This window comes from Citrus sinensis, chromosome 2 (assembly GCF_022201045.2).
Source record: "Citrus sinensis cultivar Valencia sweet orange chromosome 2, DVS_A1.0, whole genome shotgun sequence".
NCBI classification, from domain to species: domain Eukaryota; kingdom Viridiplantae; phylum Streptophyta; class Magnoliopsida; order Sapindales; family Rutaceae; genus Citrus; species Citrus sinensis.
Window position 1 is genome coordinate 20,271,257 of NC_068557.1, and position 17,004 is coordinate 20,288,260.

Genomic DNA, 17,004 nt, shown 5'->3' on the forward strand with positions numbered 1-17,004 from the left:
TTTTAGGGCATCATAGTCATTTCACAATGAACGAGAGATTAGACGGCAAAACGGACATCAATTTTGAACTCAGAACGGTCGAAAACCTTAGGAGGAGCATAAAAGGAAAAATGGCACTGTACGGTACTATTCACATGTACGGTACTGTCTACGTTACTGTTCACGACACTGTTCATATGGACGGATCGATGATATGGCATTGACCGATGATGTGGCATTGACTGATGATGTGTCATGATCCTGTTGGACTAAAATTCTTATGCACTATTGATGGTGACGTGGCAGCATATCAGTGGACCAAAAATCTCGCGTACGGTACATGCATCACACAGGATTATTTTCAACCAAACCGCGTCACTGTTCAACCTGGGTCAAACCGTGTTACTGTTCATCCGCGTGGTCAAACCGCATACTGTTGACTGATGACGTAGCGCAATCCTGAGCGTCCAAACTGTTTTTAATCTGATGGCCATGATTTACTCCATGTATCTATAAAAAGGGTGCCTCCCCCCTAATTTAATATCTCTGAATCCATTTTTGGACTCCATTTTCTATAATTCCTTCTCCATCTTGTATTTTCTATGTATTTTAATAAATTCCCATTTTGCCCCTAGTTCAATTATGAGTAGCTAATTTTCTTTCAAGCTTGGGTTGAAGATGAAGTCTCAACATGTGTCATGGGCTTTATTTGGTAAATTTATTTTCTCTTCCCCTCTAATTTTTGTGGATGTTTTGACTTCTCGTCGACAAATAATACTAATCTTGTCTAGTACCGCCTTGGTTTCACCGGCCCCCTAGTACAAGGTTATTATTATTTAGCACGATAAGCCCTTAGCACCATATTGATTAAGTGTGGTTCATGAGGTGTGGATCCCCCCCTCATGATTTAATTGGTATTAATAAGGAATATTTAGCCCATGATGCATGTTGATATGGATCTAGATACCCAAGTACGTCAATTTAATAGATTTTCACTTCAATTTATTCTTGCCATCTTAATTCGAATTTTAGGATAATCCAAATCATTTTCACCACAAATCCAACCACCCATTTACAAAATTAATTCTACACACAATTAAAATCCACCTCCTCGTGGGATCGACACTCATTACCATTAGTCTATTCTACAATAGATTTGTGCGCTTGCGAGTTCAATAAGATTTGCACAATACGTTTTTGGCGCCGTTGCCGGGAAGGTAAGTTATTTTAATTCGTAAAATTAATTTTTGTGAATAATTTCTTTTATTTGTTTTTTTGTATTTTTTTTATTATTAAAAAAAGAAAAAGAAAAAAAAGTGAATCTACATTTAAGGTTAGTATTTCTTTTCTTTTTCTCTTCTTTAACATTCTGTAATTTAATTTTCAATTTATTTTTCTTTGTAATTTTTGTTTTGTTTATCTTATTAATTTATTTTTAGTTAATTTATTTCACGTATTTATTTTTGTGTATTTTTACAGAAAGGTTTTAACAGCATGATAAGGTTAGTAACGTAATTTCTCATTCTTCTTTATTTTTATTTGTTTTGTTCCTATTTATTTTTGTGTTTCTTGCATGCATGGTCGTAGGTCATTATTACCTAATCTTAAACCTATAGACCTTGAACTAGAGAAAACACTTCGCACACACAAACAAGTTAAAAATAAAATGGATTTGCAACCACAGGAGAGGCCATTTAATGACTACTTCAGTCCTTTAGCTAATTTGAGCACATCATGCATAAGATACCCAAATGTAGCTGCTAGGAGTTTTGAACTAAAACCTAGTGTGCTAAATTGTCTCCTAACATTCTATGGCCTAGAAAATGAGGACCCATATAATCATTTGAATGATTTTCATGCTATTTGTCAAACATTTAAATATGAGAATTTTTTAGATGATGATGTAAAACTTATACTATTCCCATTTTCTTTAAAGGATAGAGCTCGTTCATGGCTTAATACATTGCCTGCTAATAGCATTGCATCATGAGAACAAATGGTAACTAAATTTTTAAATAAATATTTTCCAGTGCATAAAACCAATGCTATTCGCAGGGAAATTTCAGAGTTTACCCAGAGAGAAGACGAGCAATTTTTCGAAACATGGGAGCGATTCAATGGGCTACTCTTGGAGTGTCCACATCATGGGTACGAGAAATGGCACCAATGCCAATACCTTTTGGAGGGATTATTGCAGAATGTGCAAGAATGGCTAATGGCAACAAGTGGAGGAGAGCTAATGTCAAAAAGTGCATAAGAGATTTGAGAATTCTTCCAGCGACAAGCGGATAATTCCCAACAACGGAGTCGATCACTCAGGAATACTTGAAGAATTGAGGGAGTAAATGAGGTTCACATTGGTGAGTCAAGTTCAGAAATCAAAGAAGTCAAGGAGATGGTTGATGGTCTCGCTCGACAAATAGCATCGTTATCGACTGCTAAATCAACAGAACCACATGACCATGACTCATACTCAGATCAAGCCAATGTCATAGGTGTAATGAGAAAACCATCAAATTACAACCCATATTCCAACACATATAACCCTGGATGGAGAGACCATCCCAATTTTTCATGGTCTAAAGGATTCCAACAGAATGGACCAGCAGCTCCAGCTCCACCAATGCAACCAATTCCTCAAATTCCTCAAGCCTCTTAGCCCCCATTTAGACCATACAATCAGAACCAGAACTACTCTCAACCCAGACCATGGGAGGATTCATTCCAGAATCTCAAGAATCTTACTCACTCTACGATTGAGCAACAGAACCGCACCATTGATGGACTATGAAATGAGTTGCGAGCAGGCTTCAACTCACAAGCCCAATCAGTTTCAAGCCTCGAGAAGATAGTGAGACAACTTGCTTCTTCAGTTAAGACCTTGGCAATAACTGTTGAGAAAGGCAAGTTTCCAAGTCAACCAGTGCCTAATCCTAAAGGAGTGCATGAAGCAAGTACCAGTTCACCACAGCAGCATGGAGAGGTCAAAGCAGTCATGACCTTGCGAAAAGGAAAAGAAGTCGACAACAAAGTGGAGATGCCGGTGACAAAAGAAAATAGAATTGTACCTGTGAGTGTTGAGGACTCATCACCGGAGGAGAGAGAAGAAACCAAACCACGAGAATACGTTCCAAAAGCTCCATTTCCTCAGAGGTTAGCGAAAGGAAAGAAGGGAAAATCCACAGGTGAGATTCTCGAAATCTTCAAACAGGTAAATGTTAACATCCCTTTACTTGATGCTATAAAGCAAGTTCCATCTTATGCCAAGTTTCTTAAAGACATTTGTACTATAAAGAGAAACATTCACGTTCAAATGTTTACATCATCTAACATTAGTTTTGCAGAGATGTATCGAGAAGAACTTGGTCTTAAATTGGGAGAAGTATCATTTTATGGTAAAACAAGGTATTGTTCTCGGTCACATCATTTTGAGCAAAGGTATTGAGGTTGATAAAGCAAAGGTGGATCTCATTTCCAATCTTCCTGTACCTAAAACAGTTAGAGAAGTAAGATCTTTCCTTGGGCAAACTGGTTTTTATAGACGTTTCATTAAACATTTTAGCAAAGTTTCTAGACCCTTATGCAATCTACTTGCTAAGGATGTACCTTTTGTCTTTGATGATTCATGTCTTGTGGCATTTGAAAAACTAAAACAATTATTGACATCATCACCCATCATTCAGCCCCCAAACTGGTCAAACCGCGTACTGTTGATTGATGACATCGCGCAATCCTGAGCGTGCAAATTGTTTTTAATCCGATGGCCATGTTTACTCAATGTATCTATAAAAATGGGGCCTTCCCCCCCTAATTTGATATCTCTGAATTCATTTTTGGGCTCTATTTTCTGTAATTCCTTCTCCATCTTGTATTTTCTACGTATTTTAATAAATTTTCATTTTACCCCTAGTTCAATTATGAGTAGATAATTTTCTTTTAAGCTTGGGTTGAAGATGAAGTTTCAACATGTGTCATGAGCTTTATTTGGTAAATTTATTTTCTCTTCCCCTCTAATTTTTGCGGATGTTTTGATTTTTCATCGATAAATAATAATAATCTTGTCTAGATACCGCTTTGGTTTCACCGGCTCCCTAGTACAAGGTTATTATTATTTGGCACGATAAGCCCTTAGCACCATATTGATTAGAGTGTGGTTCATGAGGTGTGGATTCCCCCCTCATGATTTAATTGGCATTAATAAGGAATATTTAGCCCATGATGCATGTTGATGCAGATCTAGATACCTAAGTACGTCATTTTAATAGATTTTCACTTCAATTTATTCTTGCCATTTTAATTTGAATTTTAGGATAATCCAAATCATTTTCACCACAAATCCAACCACCCATTTAGAAAATTAATTCTACAGACAATTAAAATCCACCTCCTCGTGGGATCGACACTCGTCACCATTGATCTATACTACAATAGATTCATGCACTTGCGAGTTTAATAAAATTTGCACAACAATCTATTCACACATTGGGCATTAATTTGTAATCTTAGATATTGTGTGAGAGAAAAATAATTTGTAATATTTTATTTTGAGTGATTGTAAGTGTTGGGATGCACTTGGGTTAAGAGATTGGAGATAATCTCTTGTTGTAAAGGTTCATTGACACCTTGGAAGTCAAGTGTAAGCATTTGAAGCCTTGGATGCTTGCTTAGTGAAATTCTCAACCCCGAAAAGCTTGGAGGCGTGGACGTAGGCGAGGTTGACCAAACCACGTAAAAATCTTCGTGTTTGAATCTCTCTTCCTTTATCTTTCTCTATTGTAATTGATTTAATTGTTATTGCTTGAAATTCATTTTAGATTTGTATGATAATTTGTTTTAGAATCTCAATTCACCCCTCCTCTTGGGTTGCACACTTGTATTTCATTCCTAACTTGTATCATTAAATGGGTGGTCAACCAAAATAATGACTTTAAATAAATACTATCAAAGCAAAATACTATAAGAAACATGCAGTAACATCTATATTCAGTCAATCAACCATCAAGCTAGTTTAACACTCAACCACAAATTTATTTTGTTCATAATTTGTGAAAGGTAAATAAACAACCAAGTTCTAGCCATCAAATACATCTTCATGATCAATGGATAACAAATAAACAAGAAAAGAATGAGAAAGAACAAATTCCAATCGATTCTGTAATTTCTCCTACTGGTGCAACCTTGATTTCTACTCAGGAATTCTGTTTCTTCTTTGTCTCTTTTTTGTTTTTGATATTGATTGACGGCCTCTCCCTTTTTCTTTTCATGTACGCCTCCTTTTATAATCCCAAATTAGGGTACCTGGAAACTTTAGGGCGCGCATCTTCAGATTAGGAAACTGCAGATCGCAATATTCTGAATATCTTGCCCGAATTTTTATGTCAATGCTCGAGGATTGCTACAGCAATGGTTGCTACAACATCTACACTATTCCAGCCTTGCTTTAAGTCTTCTGTAGCCATGTCCATTTGTCCTTTATAAGTTCATTACAAAAGCATCCTTTCTATAAAATTCAAGTTTCCAATTACCTACAATTAAGTATATGTTTTAGGCATACAATTATTCAAAATCACATAAACTTTATCAAACTTAAACTAAAATAGATGTTAATGCAAACTAACATTAAAATGTACTAAAAACACATCAATTACTCTCTAAGTAGTCTTGATTTAAGCTTAGAAGTCTCATGATAACTCTCATTTCACAGAGTTATCACTCTGCCTTTTGGCCTACATCCACAGAAGTAGCTCATCTCCAAGCCACTTTAAAAATAAAGTATTACATGATTTGCTTTACAATATCAATAAAACGTTAATAAAGTTGTATATGATGGATGATAATATGAGGAAAATGTAGATTTTATGGAGATTAGAGAGTTTTATAAGAGAAGAACAATAGAAGAGCTTATTTGAGGGATGAGGTTGTTAACATTCACTAGTAGAAATGCCGTCATTTGCGACCACATGATTTTTGCCACTAAATCTTATTTTCAAGGACCATATCGATCAATGGTCATGGATTATAAAGGATGGGTAAACTCAAATGTGTAAATTTTTTTGCGACAATTATTTCATCTATTGCGACCATGTCTTGGCCACAGATAATGTTATCCGAGACAAATATTAATTGGTTGCAGAATGTCGTATAATTTGCGACAGTACAATGATTTGGTCGTAGTAACTACACTTTCTGCGATGAGATTTTGTGGCCAGTATATTTGGTCGACAAAAGTGATAAATTTGCAAAAAATATTTTTCTAGTCGTAAAAAGGATTATAACCGAAGAGATTATTTTTGTGGCCAGATCAATTTCGTCTCAGAAAGTTCATATTTTGCAACGAATTCTATTTTTGTAGTGGAATTTCATTTGATCGGAAAGCAATAATTCTATTGTCATAGAAAACAAGCATATGATAAATAATGTTGAAGTCAACATTTAGGATAAGTTGGTGATTCCGCTGTAGAATATTCAAATATTATTTGTATTTATAAGAATAAATAATTCATCATTATTTTATAGAACAAAAGACAATTAATTTTTTACTTCTTTATTTTTATTCACTAATATATTTTTTTAAAACACAAACTCTATGTTTTTTTTTATTACTGTGCTTGCTCATGATATACATGTACACACACCCCCAGGTGCTTTTGCTTTATACACATGCATGGTTAGCAGCTAGGGATGACAAAAATCCCCACGGGGACGGGTACCCTTGGGGATTTTCCCCATTCGGGGAGGGTATGGGGATAATTTCATACCCAATTTCTTATTCGAGGAGGGGACCAGAAAATTTTTTTACCCAATTTCTTATTCGGGGAGGGGACAGGGATGAGGTGGAATCCCCATCCCCTACCCATTTCCCCATTTTAATTTTTAATTTTATTTTAATTTTTTAAAATTACTAGTAAATAAATAATAAAATTTAAATTATAAAATTATAAATATTGGTAAAAATAAAAAAATATCAAAATATTTATATTATTGAACTTTTAAGCCTAATTAACTAATTAAAGTCCTAAATTTTTATTTAGGACATTAAAAAGACCGAGTAGATTCTATTAGCCAAACATTTTTTTTAATTTTAATATTCTTTAAATATTTTAAACTTAAATCAATTTTTTATTTATTTTTAGATGTTATAATTGCCCACAGCGAATCACAATTTTAATATCTAATCTAATCTAATCTAATCTAATATTTGCTTTTGATTTGCTCCGATTTAACTATTGTGTTGTAAAGGGAATAGTCCACATTTATAAAGTGCCCACGCCACCATTGAAAAAGTTAATTTTGAATCTAAATTCGATTTGATTTGTAACAATTTTGTATTAAACTATTAATTTGTTCATGATAGTTTGTAAAAGAAGTTTGTATTCCTTGCATGTTGCGTTACTTACTAATTTAATGTATGTGACTTTTGTAATAGATATTAATGTAAGATATATTTTGAACTTTACTTTTATTTGAATTTTTTATTTTAATATGATTAACTCAAAATTGAACAAAAATGTATTAGTTATTCGGGGATCAGGGACCTTCGGGGATCCCCTGTTATTATTCGGGGAGGGGATGGGGATTCTCTCAAGTAATTCTGACTGGGACGGGGACATACACAAAATATCGGGGATGGGTACGGGGAGATCGGTCCCCTCCCCTCCCCTCCCCATTGCCATCCCTATTAGCAGCCTTGTTGACTTTGAATCTGTGGGTTGGTTGTATTTAATTATAAATTTCTTATACTAAACAATATATCTCAATTATTCCAAAAGAGTTAATTTAATGGTCCACAAATACTATTGTGATTTGCAAAGAATAAATGGTCATATATATGTTATCTTACATGAAATAAATTTTTTTGAGAGAATATTATAATCAATTTTCATATTAAAAGATTATCATATAAACTTATATTAATTTAAAATTACAATTTTTTTCCTAATTTTAAAATCTAACAAAAAAATTAGTTTAATTATCAACATGAAAATTTAAAATCAATATTGACCATTCATTAAACTAAGAGTGATTAGGGAAAAAAAATAATTAAGAAGGATCTTTGTCCTATTATTTTGTAAGAAATCCTAATTATTAGTAAGCTAGCAAAATAAGTTTTTTTAATAAATAAAATTAGAAAATATTTAATTGGCGAGAGAATCAGTGTAATACCCGCCATATATTTTTACTCTATTTCACAATCAATTGTGGACATTTGGTGCTGCCACTTTTAGTCTCAGAAAGAGAAAATTTAATATTATTATTTATAAAAAGATATGTTAAAGAACAAAACTTAAGTACAAAAGAAACAACTTTGTCTTCCTCTTAATATTATTATTTTATAAAAAGATATGTTAAAGGACAAAACTTAAGTACAAAAGTCACAGCTTCGTTTTCCTCTTCTAATCCCCTGAAATTACTTTCCCTTACTTGGCTTGTCTCGCTCAACTACAAAGTCAATTTTTTACTTTTTGTTGCACATTCAGAACCAAAATCTCTAACAATGTAACTCCAAACCTTTTAAATTAGCTTGTAACTACACATTATTGAAGATAATTTTGCTGGAATTATGGAAATAGGAGGGGACAAAGCTTCAAATTTCTGCAGACCAAACAAAGGACGCCTAAGTTTTTATTTTGCATGAAGTTTTTTTTTTGGTTGAAATTGGTAGGCTTAGATTGTTGGGTTATTTTGTTCCTTTAGTAATTTTTATGGCTGTATAATATGAAATGATTGTTATTTTTATTATTATTATTTGTATTGTTTGCAGATAAACTTTGGGTCTTGGTCTGTTATCATAAGAGTAAAATTTCACATGGAATAGTTGTTTCTTCGTTGCCAAAAATTGAAGTCCTTTGCTCAATCAGGTAATATGACGATGCTTTGAAAAATTCTGTCTTTATTTTTTTTTATAAGACTTTGAAAAATTATGTCCTTATTATTTTTTTTATAGGCTTCTTTATTATTTTGTCTTTATAATTAATTCTTTATGAAATAATTAAATAAAAATATATCTATAAATTCATGGTTGTTTAATCTAAGTAATGTATCATTGTTGCATGTTTCTTGAAACTAAATATTTCCTTTAACTAAAATAATATTTACAAAACACACAGATGGATAAAAGTTGGATGCGAATTTCAAATCGTTTGTGTAAGGAATATGTGGATGGTGTCAAGGCTTTTGTGAATTTGGCTGAGAATCATTTAATTGAAGAAGGGAAAGCTAGATGTCCAGGTAGAAATTGTCAGAATATGGAGTTGAAATCATTGGATGATGTCGAAAGACATTTGTGTAGACATGGTATGTCATTTAGTTACCAAATATGGGTATTTCACGGTGAAGAAATTGATTTATCAAGTTATATTCAAACTCCAAGTTCAATTAATGATACTTCTCATATTGAAGAGGTAGAAGATGATAAGATGTTAGAGATGTTGAATGAAATAGGGGGGCCCATGCAAATGGATTGTGGTTTAGATGAGTCAAATAATAGTAATGCATCTGGTGTTCATATAAATGCTGACAAATTTGGTGAGTTGTTTGATGAGGCTCAAAAGGAACTTTACCCTAGTTGCAAGACATTTTCAGCCTTAACTTTCCTAGTGAAGTTGATGCACATTAAGGTGTTGAATAGATGGAGTAATAAATCTTTTGACATGTTGTTGCAAATATTAGAAAAGGCTTTTCCAGCATGTGCCAACATTCCAGCATCTCATTATGATGCTAAAAAAATGTTACGAGATTTGGGGTTAGGATATGAAATAATTCATGTGTAAGTATGATTGTGCTCTATTTTGGAAAGAACATGAAGGTAGAGATCACTATCCAGAATGTGGTGAGTCAAGATATAAAAATAATGATGGGAAAGGTAAAAAGGTTCCGCAAAAGGTGTTACGTTATTTCCCATTGAAACAAAGGTTAAAGAGGTTGTTTATGTCAAAGCACACAACTGTTGATATGCGATGGCATAAAGAAAAACGCATTGACATAAATGGGGTTCTAAGACATCCTGCAGATGCTGAAGGGTGGAAGGATTTTGATCAGAAACATCGTTGGTTTGCTTAAGAACCTCGGAATGTTAGGCTAGGACTTGCAACTGATGGATTCAATCCTTTTGGAAATATGAATAACTCATATAGTATGTGGCCAGTTTTGGTTTTTCTTTACAATCTCCCACCTTGGAAATGCATGAAAGAACCTTTTCTTATGATGTCATTACTTATTCCAGGACCTAAAGCACCTAGAAAAGATATTGATGTATATTTACGTCCATTGGTGGAAGAATTGAAAGAATTATGGGATGTGGGTGTACAAACATATGATGTCTCGAAGGAACAATATTTTCGCATGCATGCAGCAGTGTTGTGGACTGTAAATGACTTTCCTGCCTATGGTGACTTGTCTGGATGGAGTACAAAAGGGTACAAGGCTTGTCCTGTTTGTAATAAAGATACCAAATCAAAAAAATTAATAAACAAAATCTGTTATATGGGTCATCGTCGTTATTTACGTGTTGGCCATAGTTGGCAAAATAATAGAGAATTTGATGGTGAGCCAGAACATAGGTCTCCACCTAGAATGTTCACAGGAGATGATATTTTATGCCAATTGCAGCAGCTACCTCATACTAAATTTGGAAAAAATGAAAACAACTTAGATAGGAAGAGGAAGCGATCACCTAATGAGCTTAATTGGACGGAAAAAAATATTTTTTTTTAGCTACCTTATTGGTCGAGTCTGAAATTAAGACACAAGCTTGATGTTATGCACATAGAGAATAATATATGTGATAGTCTTCTAGGTACTTTATTAAATATAGAGGGAAAGACAAAAGACACAAATAAGGCCCGTTTAGACTTGGAAATCCTGGATATTAGAAAGGAATTACACTTGCAGCTTAGAGGAAATAAATATATTAAACCTCCAGCATGTTATACTTTGACAAGTGATGAGAGAAAACAATTTTGTAAGTTCTTGAAGTTGGTGAAATTACCTGAAGGTTATGCATCCAATGTCAGCAGATGTGTTAATGTAAATGATGGTAAATTATCTGGCTTAAAAAGTCATGATTGTCATGTTTTATTACAGCGACGTATTCCAATAGGCATACGTGCACTTTTGCCGAATGATGTATGTACTGCCTTAGTAGAGCTGTGTAAATTTTTTCAAGATTTATTTGCAAAGACCTTAAAAGTTTCATATATGGACAAACTAGAAAAAGGGATTTTTTTAGTTCTTTGTAAGCTTGAAAGGATCTTCCCCTTAGCATTTTTTGATGTGATGGTTCATTTTTCGGTTCATTTGCCTTGTGAAGCCAAAATTGTCGGCCCGGTTGGTTACAGTTGGATGTACCCTATTGAAAGGTAATAACTATAAGTTTACATGATTACTAAGTATTTACTTTTCCCATACACATATATTTATCAATAGTTTTTTTTATTATTATCACCACAGATTTTTGGGTTTTTTGAAGAATTTTGTGAAAAATAAAGCTCATCCGGAAGGTTTAATAGATGAGGCTTATATTGTAAATGAGTCTATGACATTTTGCTCAATGTATCTTTGTGATATTGAAACAAAGTTTAATCGTGATGGGGCTATTAATGATGAAACTCAAGAGGGGCAAAATAATAATAGACTATCAGTTTTTGCTCAAAAGGCTTGCCCATTTGGGGGAAAAAGTTTTCTCGAACTATCTCAACAACAACATGAAGCAGCACATTGGAATATCTTAAATAACTGCGAAGAATTACAACCATACCTGAAGTAAGTGGAGTGTATAGCTTATTTATTTCTAAGAAATTATCATTTCAGTAGCTTTGACTCTTATTTAATAAGTACATGCAGTGAACACTTTAACCAATTGAAGATGGAAAGTAATGCTAATTTATTACAAAGGGAATAAAAGCACTTTCCTAGGTGGTTTAAAGAGCGTGTGAGTATGCCTAAGTTAAATAGATTATATAATTTAAGGTAGTTTATATATATGATTATGTCTTCTTTTGCCATGTAGATGATATCATTGCGTCATGAAAGGTCAGCTGCAGCTACTAATGAATTGTATGCCCTAGCATGTGGACATGATCTCCGTGTTAGGTCATACTCAGGCTGTGACGTTAATGGAGTTCAGTATCACACATTTGACCGTGATAATCGATTGATAACTCAAAATAATGGCATTGTTGTGGTTGGGGAACATGACAATAAAGAAATATAATTTTATGGTGTTTTAGTTGATGTGCTTGAGTTGCAATATTTGTTTCAAAATCAAGTGATATTGTTTGTGTGTGAGTGGTTTGACACAAATGCGAAGAGGAAAAGAATTCAGAAATATCTTAGCTTAACTTGCATAAATGTGTCCCATAAATGGTATAAGAATGATCCTTTTATTTTGGCAACTCAAGCACAACAAATTTTTTATGTGAATGACCCTAAATTTGGATCTCATTGGAAAGTGGTGAAAAAATCACAACATAGACATATATGGGATGTCCCAGAGATAGAAGGGAATGGAGAAGCTGATATAAACAATACCAAAACACCAATTCATACTGTTGTAGAAGATGTTAATTTTGAGACACAACACTTTAGTAGGCAAGATGCAGAGCCAACTGTTTTGGAAGCAAATTTTGTGCCTTCTCAAGAGCATATCATACATAATGATGATTTTGAATTCATAGATGATTGCACTAATGAAGATGAAACATTAAGTGACAATCATGATGATGAGCCAATTTTAAATAGTGATGATGACACTGATGTAGATAATTAGTTATGTGATGCTAAGTTCAAGTAAGTAATTTTTTACTTTTAATGAATTATGTTTATAAATTAAAATTTTCTTTTATTCTTTTATCTTATAATCTATATAATTTTAATATTTTGTTGTGTACGCAGATTGCATGGCTCTTGGGAGACATCAGACCATTGCCAATATTATTCCTCCATCTTCTAATTCATCTTCTAATGTCCTGCCAGAAGGTATTGCTATTTTTATGAGTATAAATGTTATGACGAACATGTTTCATCTAATTGCAGTCTTTTTATTTTTTTTATTATTGTAATACAGTTGGTTTAACAACCAAAAGAAAAGGACGTGGCCCGTCTCGAGGAGTGGGGTTGGATCGATTATTACAAGCTGGAGAAAGGATTCATATATCATTTATAGAAGAAGAATGGAGACCCATATGTAATCATGCTTCTAGGTTTGCTAATGAGATTGGTGTTGCTGTGAGACTGTTTTATCCAATACAATATGAGAGTTGGGGTGCGATTCCTGATAAAGAAAAAAAGGTTGTGTTTGAGCGATTGTTGGTAAGTGAAATTGAGTTTGAAAGATTTTATTTAATATAAATAACTATTAAACTTATAAGCAAATAGCTTTTATCTAAGGATTAAATAAGTGAATATTCTAATAGTTGAGAGACTTGTTTTATTGTCCTTTTTAGACAAAATTTGAATTTGACATGTCAATGCCCACATACTCAACTATGTGAATAGTTCTATGGCTGAGCGATATTTAGATCATAGATATAATTGTCACAAACACTTCAAAAAGTATGCAACACCATCTGAAGCACGTCGACATGCATATAGAAATATCTCTCAACAAGATTGGGCCTGGTTATGTAATCACTTTAGGAGTGACGAGTTCAAGGTAACTTATCTTTTGTTATTAATTTCAATTTTGTAGAAGCTATAAATGATTTTTTTTTAAGACAAAAATCTTACATGAAGGAAAGAGCAAGAAAAAATGTTGGTAATCGCAAAAAACTCAAGTACAATCACCGAGGTGGATCATTGTCATTTCTTAGCCATCGTGAAAAAAAAAGTAAGTTAAAGATTGTATTTACACTCTAATTTGGATGGTCTTACACTTTCTAGTTTCTGATTTATGTTACTATATTAGTAGGCTATTGTTATGGAGTTCTAGAATGATTTATGTATGTGTTAATGCTTGAGAGTAGTTGATAAATCTTTAGACAATTTTTTTTTTCTAGATGATATTGCTGATGATGGCCTATAATGCGCTGAAATTAACTTTTGAAATTATCAGCTGCAGATTAGTATTTATGGTTTGATGTTGATTGTTACTTGAATAATGATTTATGTTTTTATTCTACCTCTACTAAAGTGTAGATACTTGTCTTAATTTGTTTTTTGAATTTTGTTGCATAATAAACTAGAGGAAAGCCACTGGAGACTATGTAAGTATAATAAGCTATGATTCTCTTTGCAATACATATATGTTGGAAACATTTTTCCTCTAAAATCAAAAGAATGATAAAATGAAAATAACATTGTTCTAATCGGATATTTAATATATTTTAATTAGTTCTGAAATTTTAATGATAGGTTTATTATATAAAATAGAATACAAATTATAAATGAGTAAGGAATGTTGAATTAGAATAAAAGCTTCAAAGATTTTTATTGGTAAAATTTTATCTTTATTTAATAAGTTATAATGTGGTTCAATTGTTTTACATTAGTTTTTATTTATTTTTTTGTTTTGGCTATAAATATTAAAAGAAGCCTAAGAAATCTATACTACACGTTTATTTTCTTTTACTATATGGTTGACTGATTTCATATGTAGGAAAAAATGAAAGAAATGGAACAAGAACATATTGCTGAAGATGGTACACCTTTGTCACCTAAAGAAATTGTTGAACTTGTTGTTGGCAAGAACTTTAGAGGCTTTGGATTTAGGCCTACACAACCTACTTCTGGATCTAGAACATCATCACAGGTAGAAAATGAAATGCGAGGGATCATTGATAGTCAAGCCAAAGAGTTAGAGAGCACGCGTAATGAATTAGAAAGTACTCGCACTGAGTTGGGTAAGACATGTGATGAGTTGAAAAAATGCCAAACTGAATTAACCGATACACGTGCAATAGTTGATAAGCAGCAGGAGCACGTGAATAAGCAACAAGAGCGCTTGGATCGTATTGAGAAATTCTTGTTCACTGCCCCTTAATTGATTACCTGACTTGCATGCTTTTGATCCATGACTTTCATTCTAGTTACTTGGTATCTCTTTTTTGTGTCCTGAAGTGGAAGTAACTGGTCAATGATCATTGGCTTTTGGTTTCTTTTGCATTTTGGTCATATGTTGTCAAACTACTCTTCCTTTGTATGTCATTTGACAAGAGAAACGTGATCCAACAATATATATGTAATTATTATTCCAGTTATTCAATTAGTCAAACTTTTTTTTCATAATTTCATTAATGTTTTAAATTTGATTATGTAAGATTTAACATATTTGATTACATTTATTCTCTTTAATATGTTGCTTCGTTTTGCAAAAAATAAAAAATAAAATTAATTTAACAAAATTTTATATTCTGCGACGACTATAGGTGGTCTCAAAAGAAATTAAACAAACATCTAAAGATTCAGCCACAAAGTCAATGGCCACGGAAAATATTCTAAAGTGAATGAATTACCTTACCTTGAAAATAATTAATCTACGACCAAAAATTTCTCATCGTAGAAAACATGATTTTGCGACAGCCAAATTTTGTCTCAGAAACATGAAAACCGCGACCAATAGTTATTGGTCGTAGAAAACTTATCAGCGACCAATTAAGTAGCCGTAAAACATAACAATCGACAAAAGACGAATTAATCTGTGACGATGTATTTTGGTCGCAGAAAGACATTATCAGTGACGAAATTAACGATTGGTCGCGGAAAAGATTCCTCGACAGACATAATGTGGCGAGTTTGCGACAACCATTTTTTGGTCGTAGATAAGTTTTAGCGACCAAAATTGTATATTCTGTGACTAGTATTTTGGTCGCAAATGACGGCATTTCTACTAGTGATTTATGTATCCATAATATTGATTTTGATGATAAAAAATAATATTAAGAATGATTAAACTTTTAAAAGCTCAAATTATTTTTTATACATTTTAAATAAATCATTATTTTCATAATATAAATGTTTTATACTTATTGGAAAAATGATTTTATGAAATTGGTTGTTTTCAAGTTAATGGTCTAAATTGAAAAAAGTTTTAAGAACTTTGAAATCAATAAGTATTATTTTAAAATTCTAGAAATACACCTACTTGAAAATTTTTATAAAGTTTTAGGTCATAGTATAATTTCAGAAAGTTTTGGAAATCAACAAGTGTTGTTTTTCTAAAGTTTTAAAAAACTTTAGGCTATAGTACAATTTTTTAAAGTTTTACGGTAATTTTTTATTTTTAGAAAATAGTTTCACCGTAGTAAATGACTAATCATTTACTGTAAACAACTAAACCATAATGGGCATAAAGTTTCAGTTGTTATAGATCTTTTACTCCAAATGATTAAGTCCTAACAAGATAACCTTGCTTTGATATCAAAAGAAATACTAGCTAGGCAACCCAAGAGAGGGGTGAATTAGGTTTTCAGAGGTGGCTAATATCTTCCATGGAGGTATAAAGAAGGTGAAAGAAACCCTCAAAATGGAGGAAGAAATGAAGCATCCTCCTTAAAAAATCAAATCTGAAAAATTTCCTCAAGATTGACATATGGAGCTTATATAGGAGTGTTCCTGAGGGTATTTTGGTAATTTTAGACATGTGGCACTTATTGGCTGGTCTCCCTCTATTGAGACTATTTGATTAATTTTCCTTATAGTCCTTTCATGTTGACATCCAAGAGCTTGGGAGATAAGGAAACCTCCAGCCACCTTTTTACCTCCATAGTTGGACGCATGACAATCTCTTAGCCTTGTGACCCTGTTGCTTTTCAAGGAGTAGCCAAGGGCAGTTGACATAGCCTTTCTTATTACTCGGCTAAAGAATCTCCCTTCTTATTGGCTCTTCTTCTTTAGCCAAAAGAAGATATTTTTGCTGTCTCCCATAATGGTGTGCACTGTTCACAAGCTAGATCTAACCAACAAAATCTAGCTTTTGATAGTACCCTTTGATGTTGAGTATTTTTCCAAAACTGTTTTCTTTTTCGGTGGAGCTTATCTCCTAGTTCTCTATGAGCTATACTACCATTCGGTCAAATGAGCTGACTTCAC

The 17,004-nt window shown here is 32.8% G+C and overlaps 1 protein-coding gene and 1 non-coding gene across 25 annotated transcripts; one reads left to right on the plus strand and one right to left on the minus strand.

Moving 5' to 3' along the window:
- Positions 1 to 2,026: 2,026 nt before the first annotated feature.
- On the minus strand, positions 2,027 to 2,130 carry LOC127900483 (small nucleolar RNA R71). The gene has a single exon (XR_008052666.1). It is a non-coding gene; the product is annotated as a small nucleolar RNA R71 (small nucleolar RNA).
- A 6,178-nt stretch (positions 2,131 to 8,308) lies between these two features.
- LOC112495473 (uncharacterized) lies at positions 8,309 to 15,201 on the plus strand. 24 transcript variants are annotated; one of them, XR_008052481.1, is made up of 10 exons: positions 8,309 to 8,637; positions 8,741 to 8,837; positions 9,087 to 11,336; positions 11,428 to 11,739; positions 11,821 to 11,908; positions 11,987 to 12,765; positions 12,871 to 12,954; positions 13,043 to 13,630; positions 13,711 to 13,804; positions 14,573 to 15,201. XR_008052481.1 is itself a non-coding variant. In XM_052435374.1 (9 exons), the coding sequence occupies exons 6-9, from the start codon at positions 12,753 to 12,755 to the stop codon at positions 14,954 to 14,956; spliced, it is 726 nt and encodes a 241-aa protein (XP_052291334.1). In that variant the 5' UTR covers positions 8,329 to 8,637; positions 8,741 to 8,837; positions 9,087 to 11,336; positions 11,633 to 11,739; positions 11,821 to 11,908; positions 11,987 to 12,752; the 3' UTR covers positions 14,957 to 15,201. The 24 variants fall into 24 exon arrangements, 16 of the variants coding, with proteins under 16 accessions (XP_052291334.1, XP_052291332.1, XP_052291333.1 ...); XR_003064022.2 differs by having other exon boundaries at positions 13,043 to 13,287; positions 13,422 to 13,804; XR_008052482.1 differs by having other exon boundaries at positions 13,043 to 13,287; positions 13,667 to 13,804.
- Positions 15,202 to 17,004: the final 1,803 nt, after the last annotated feature.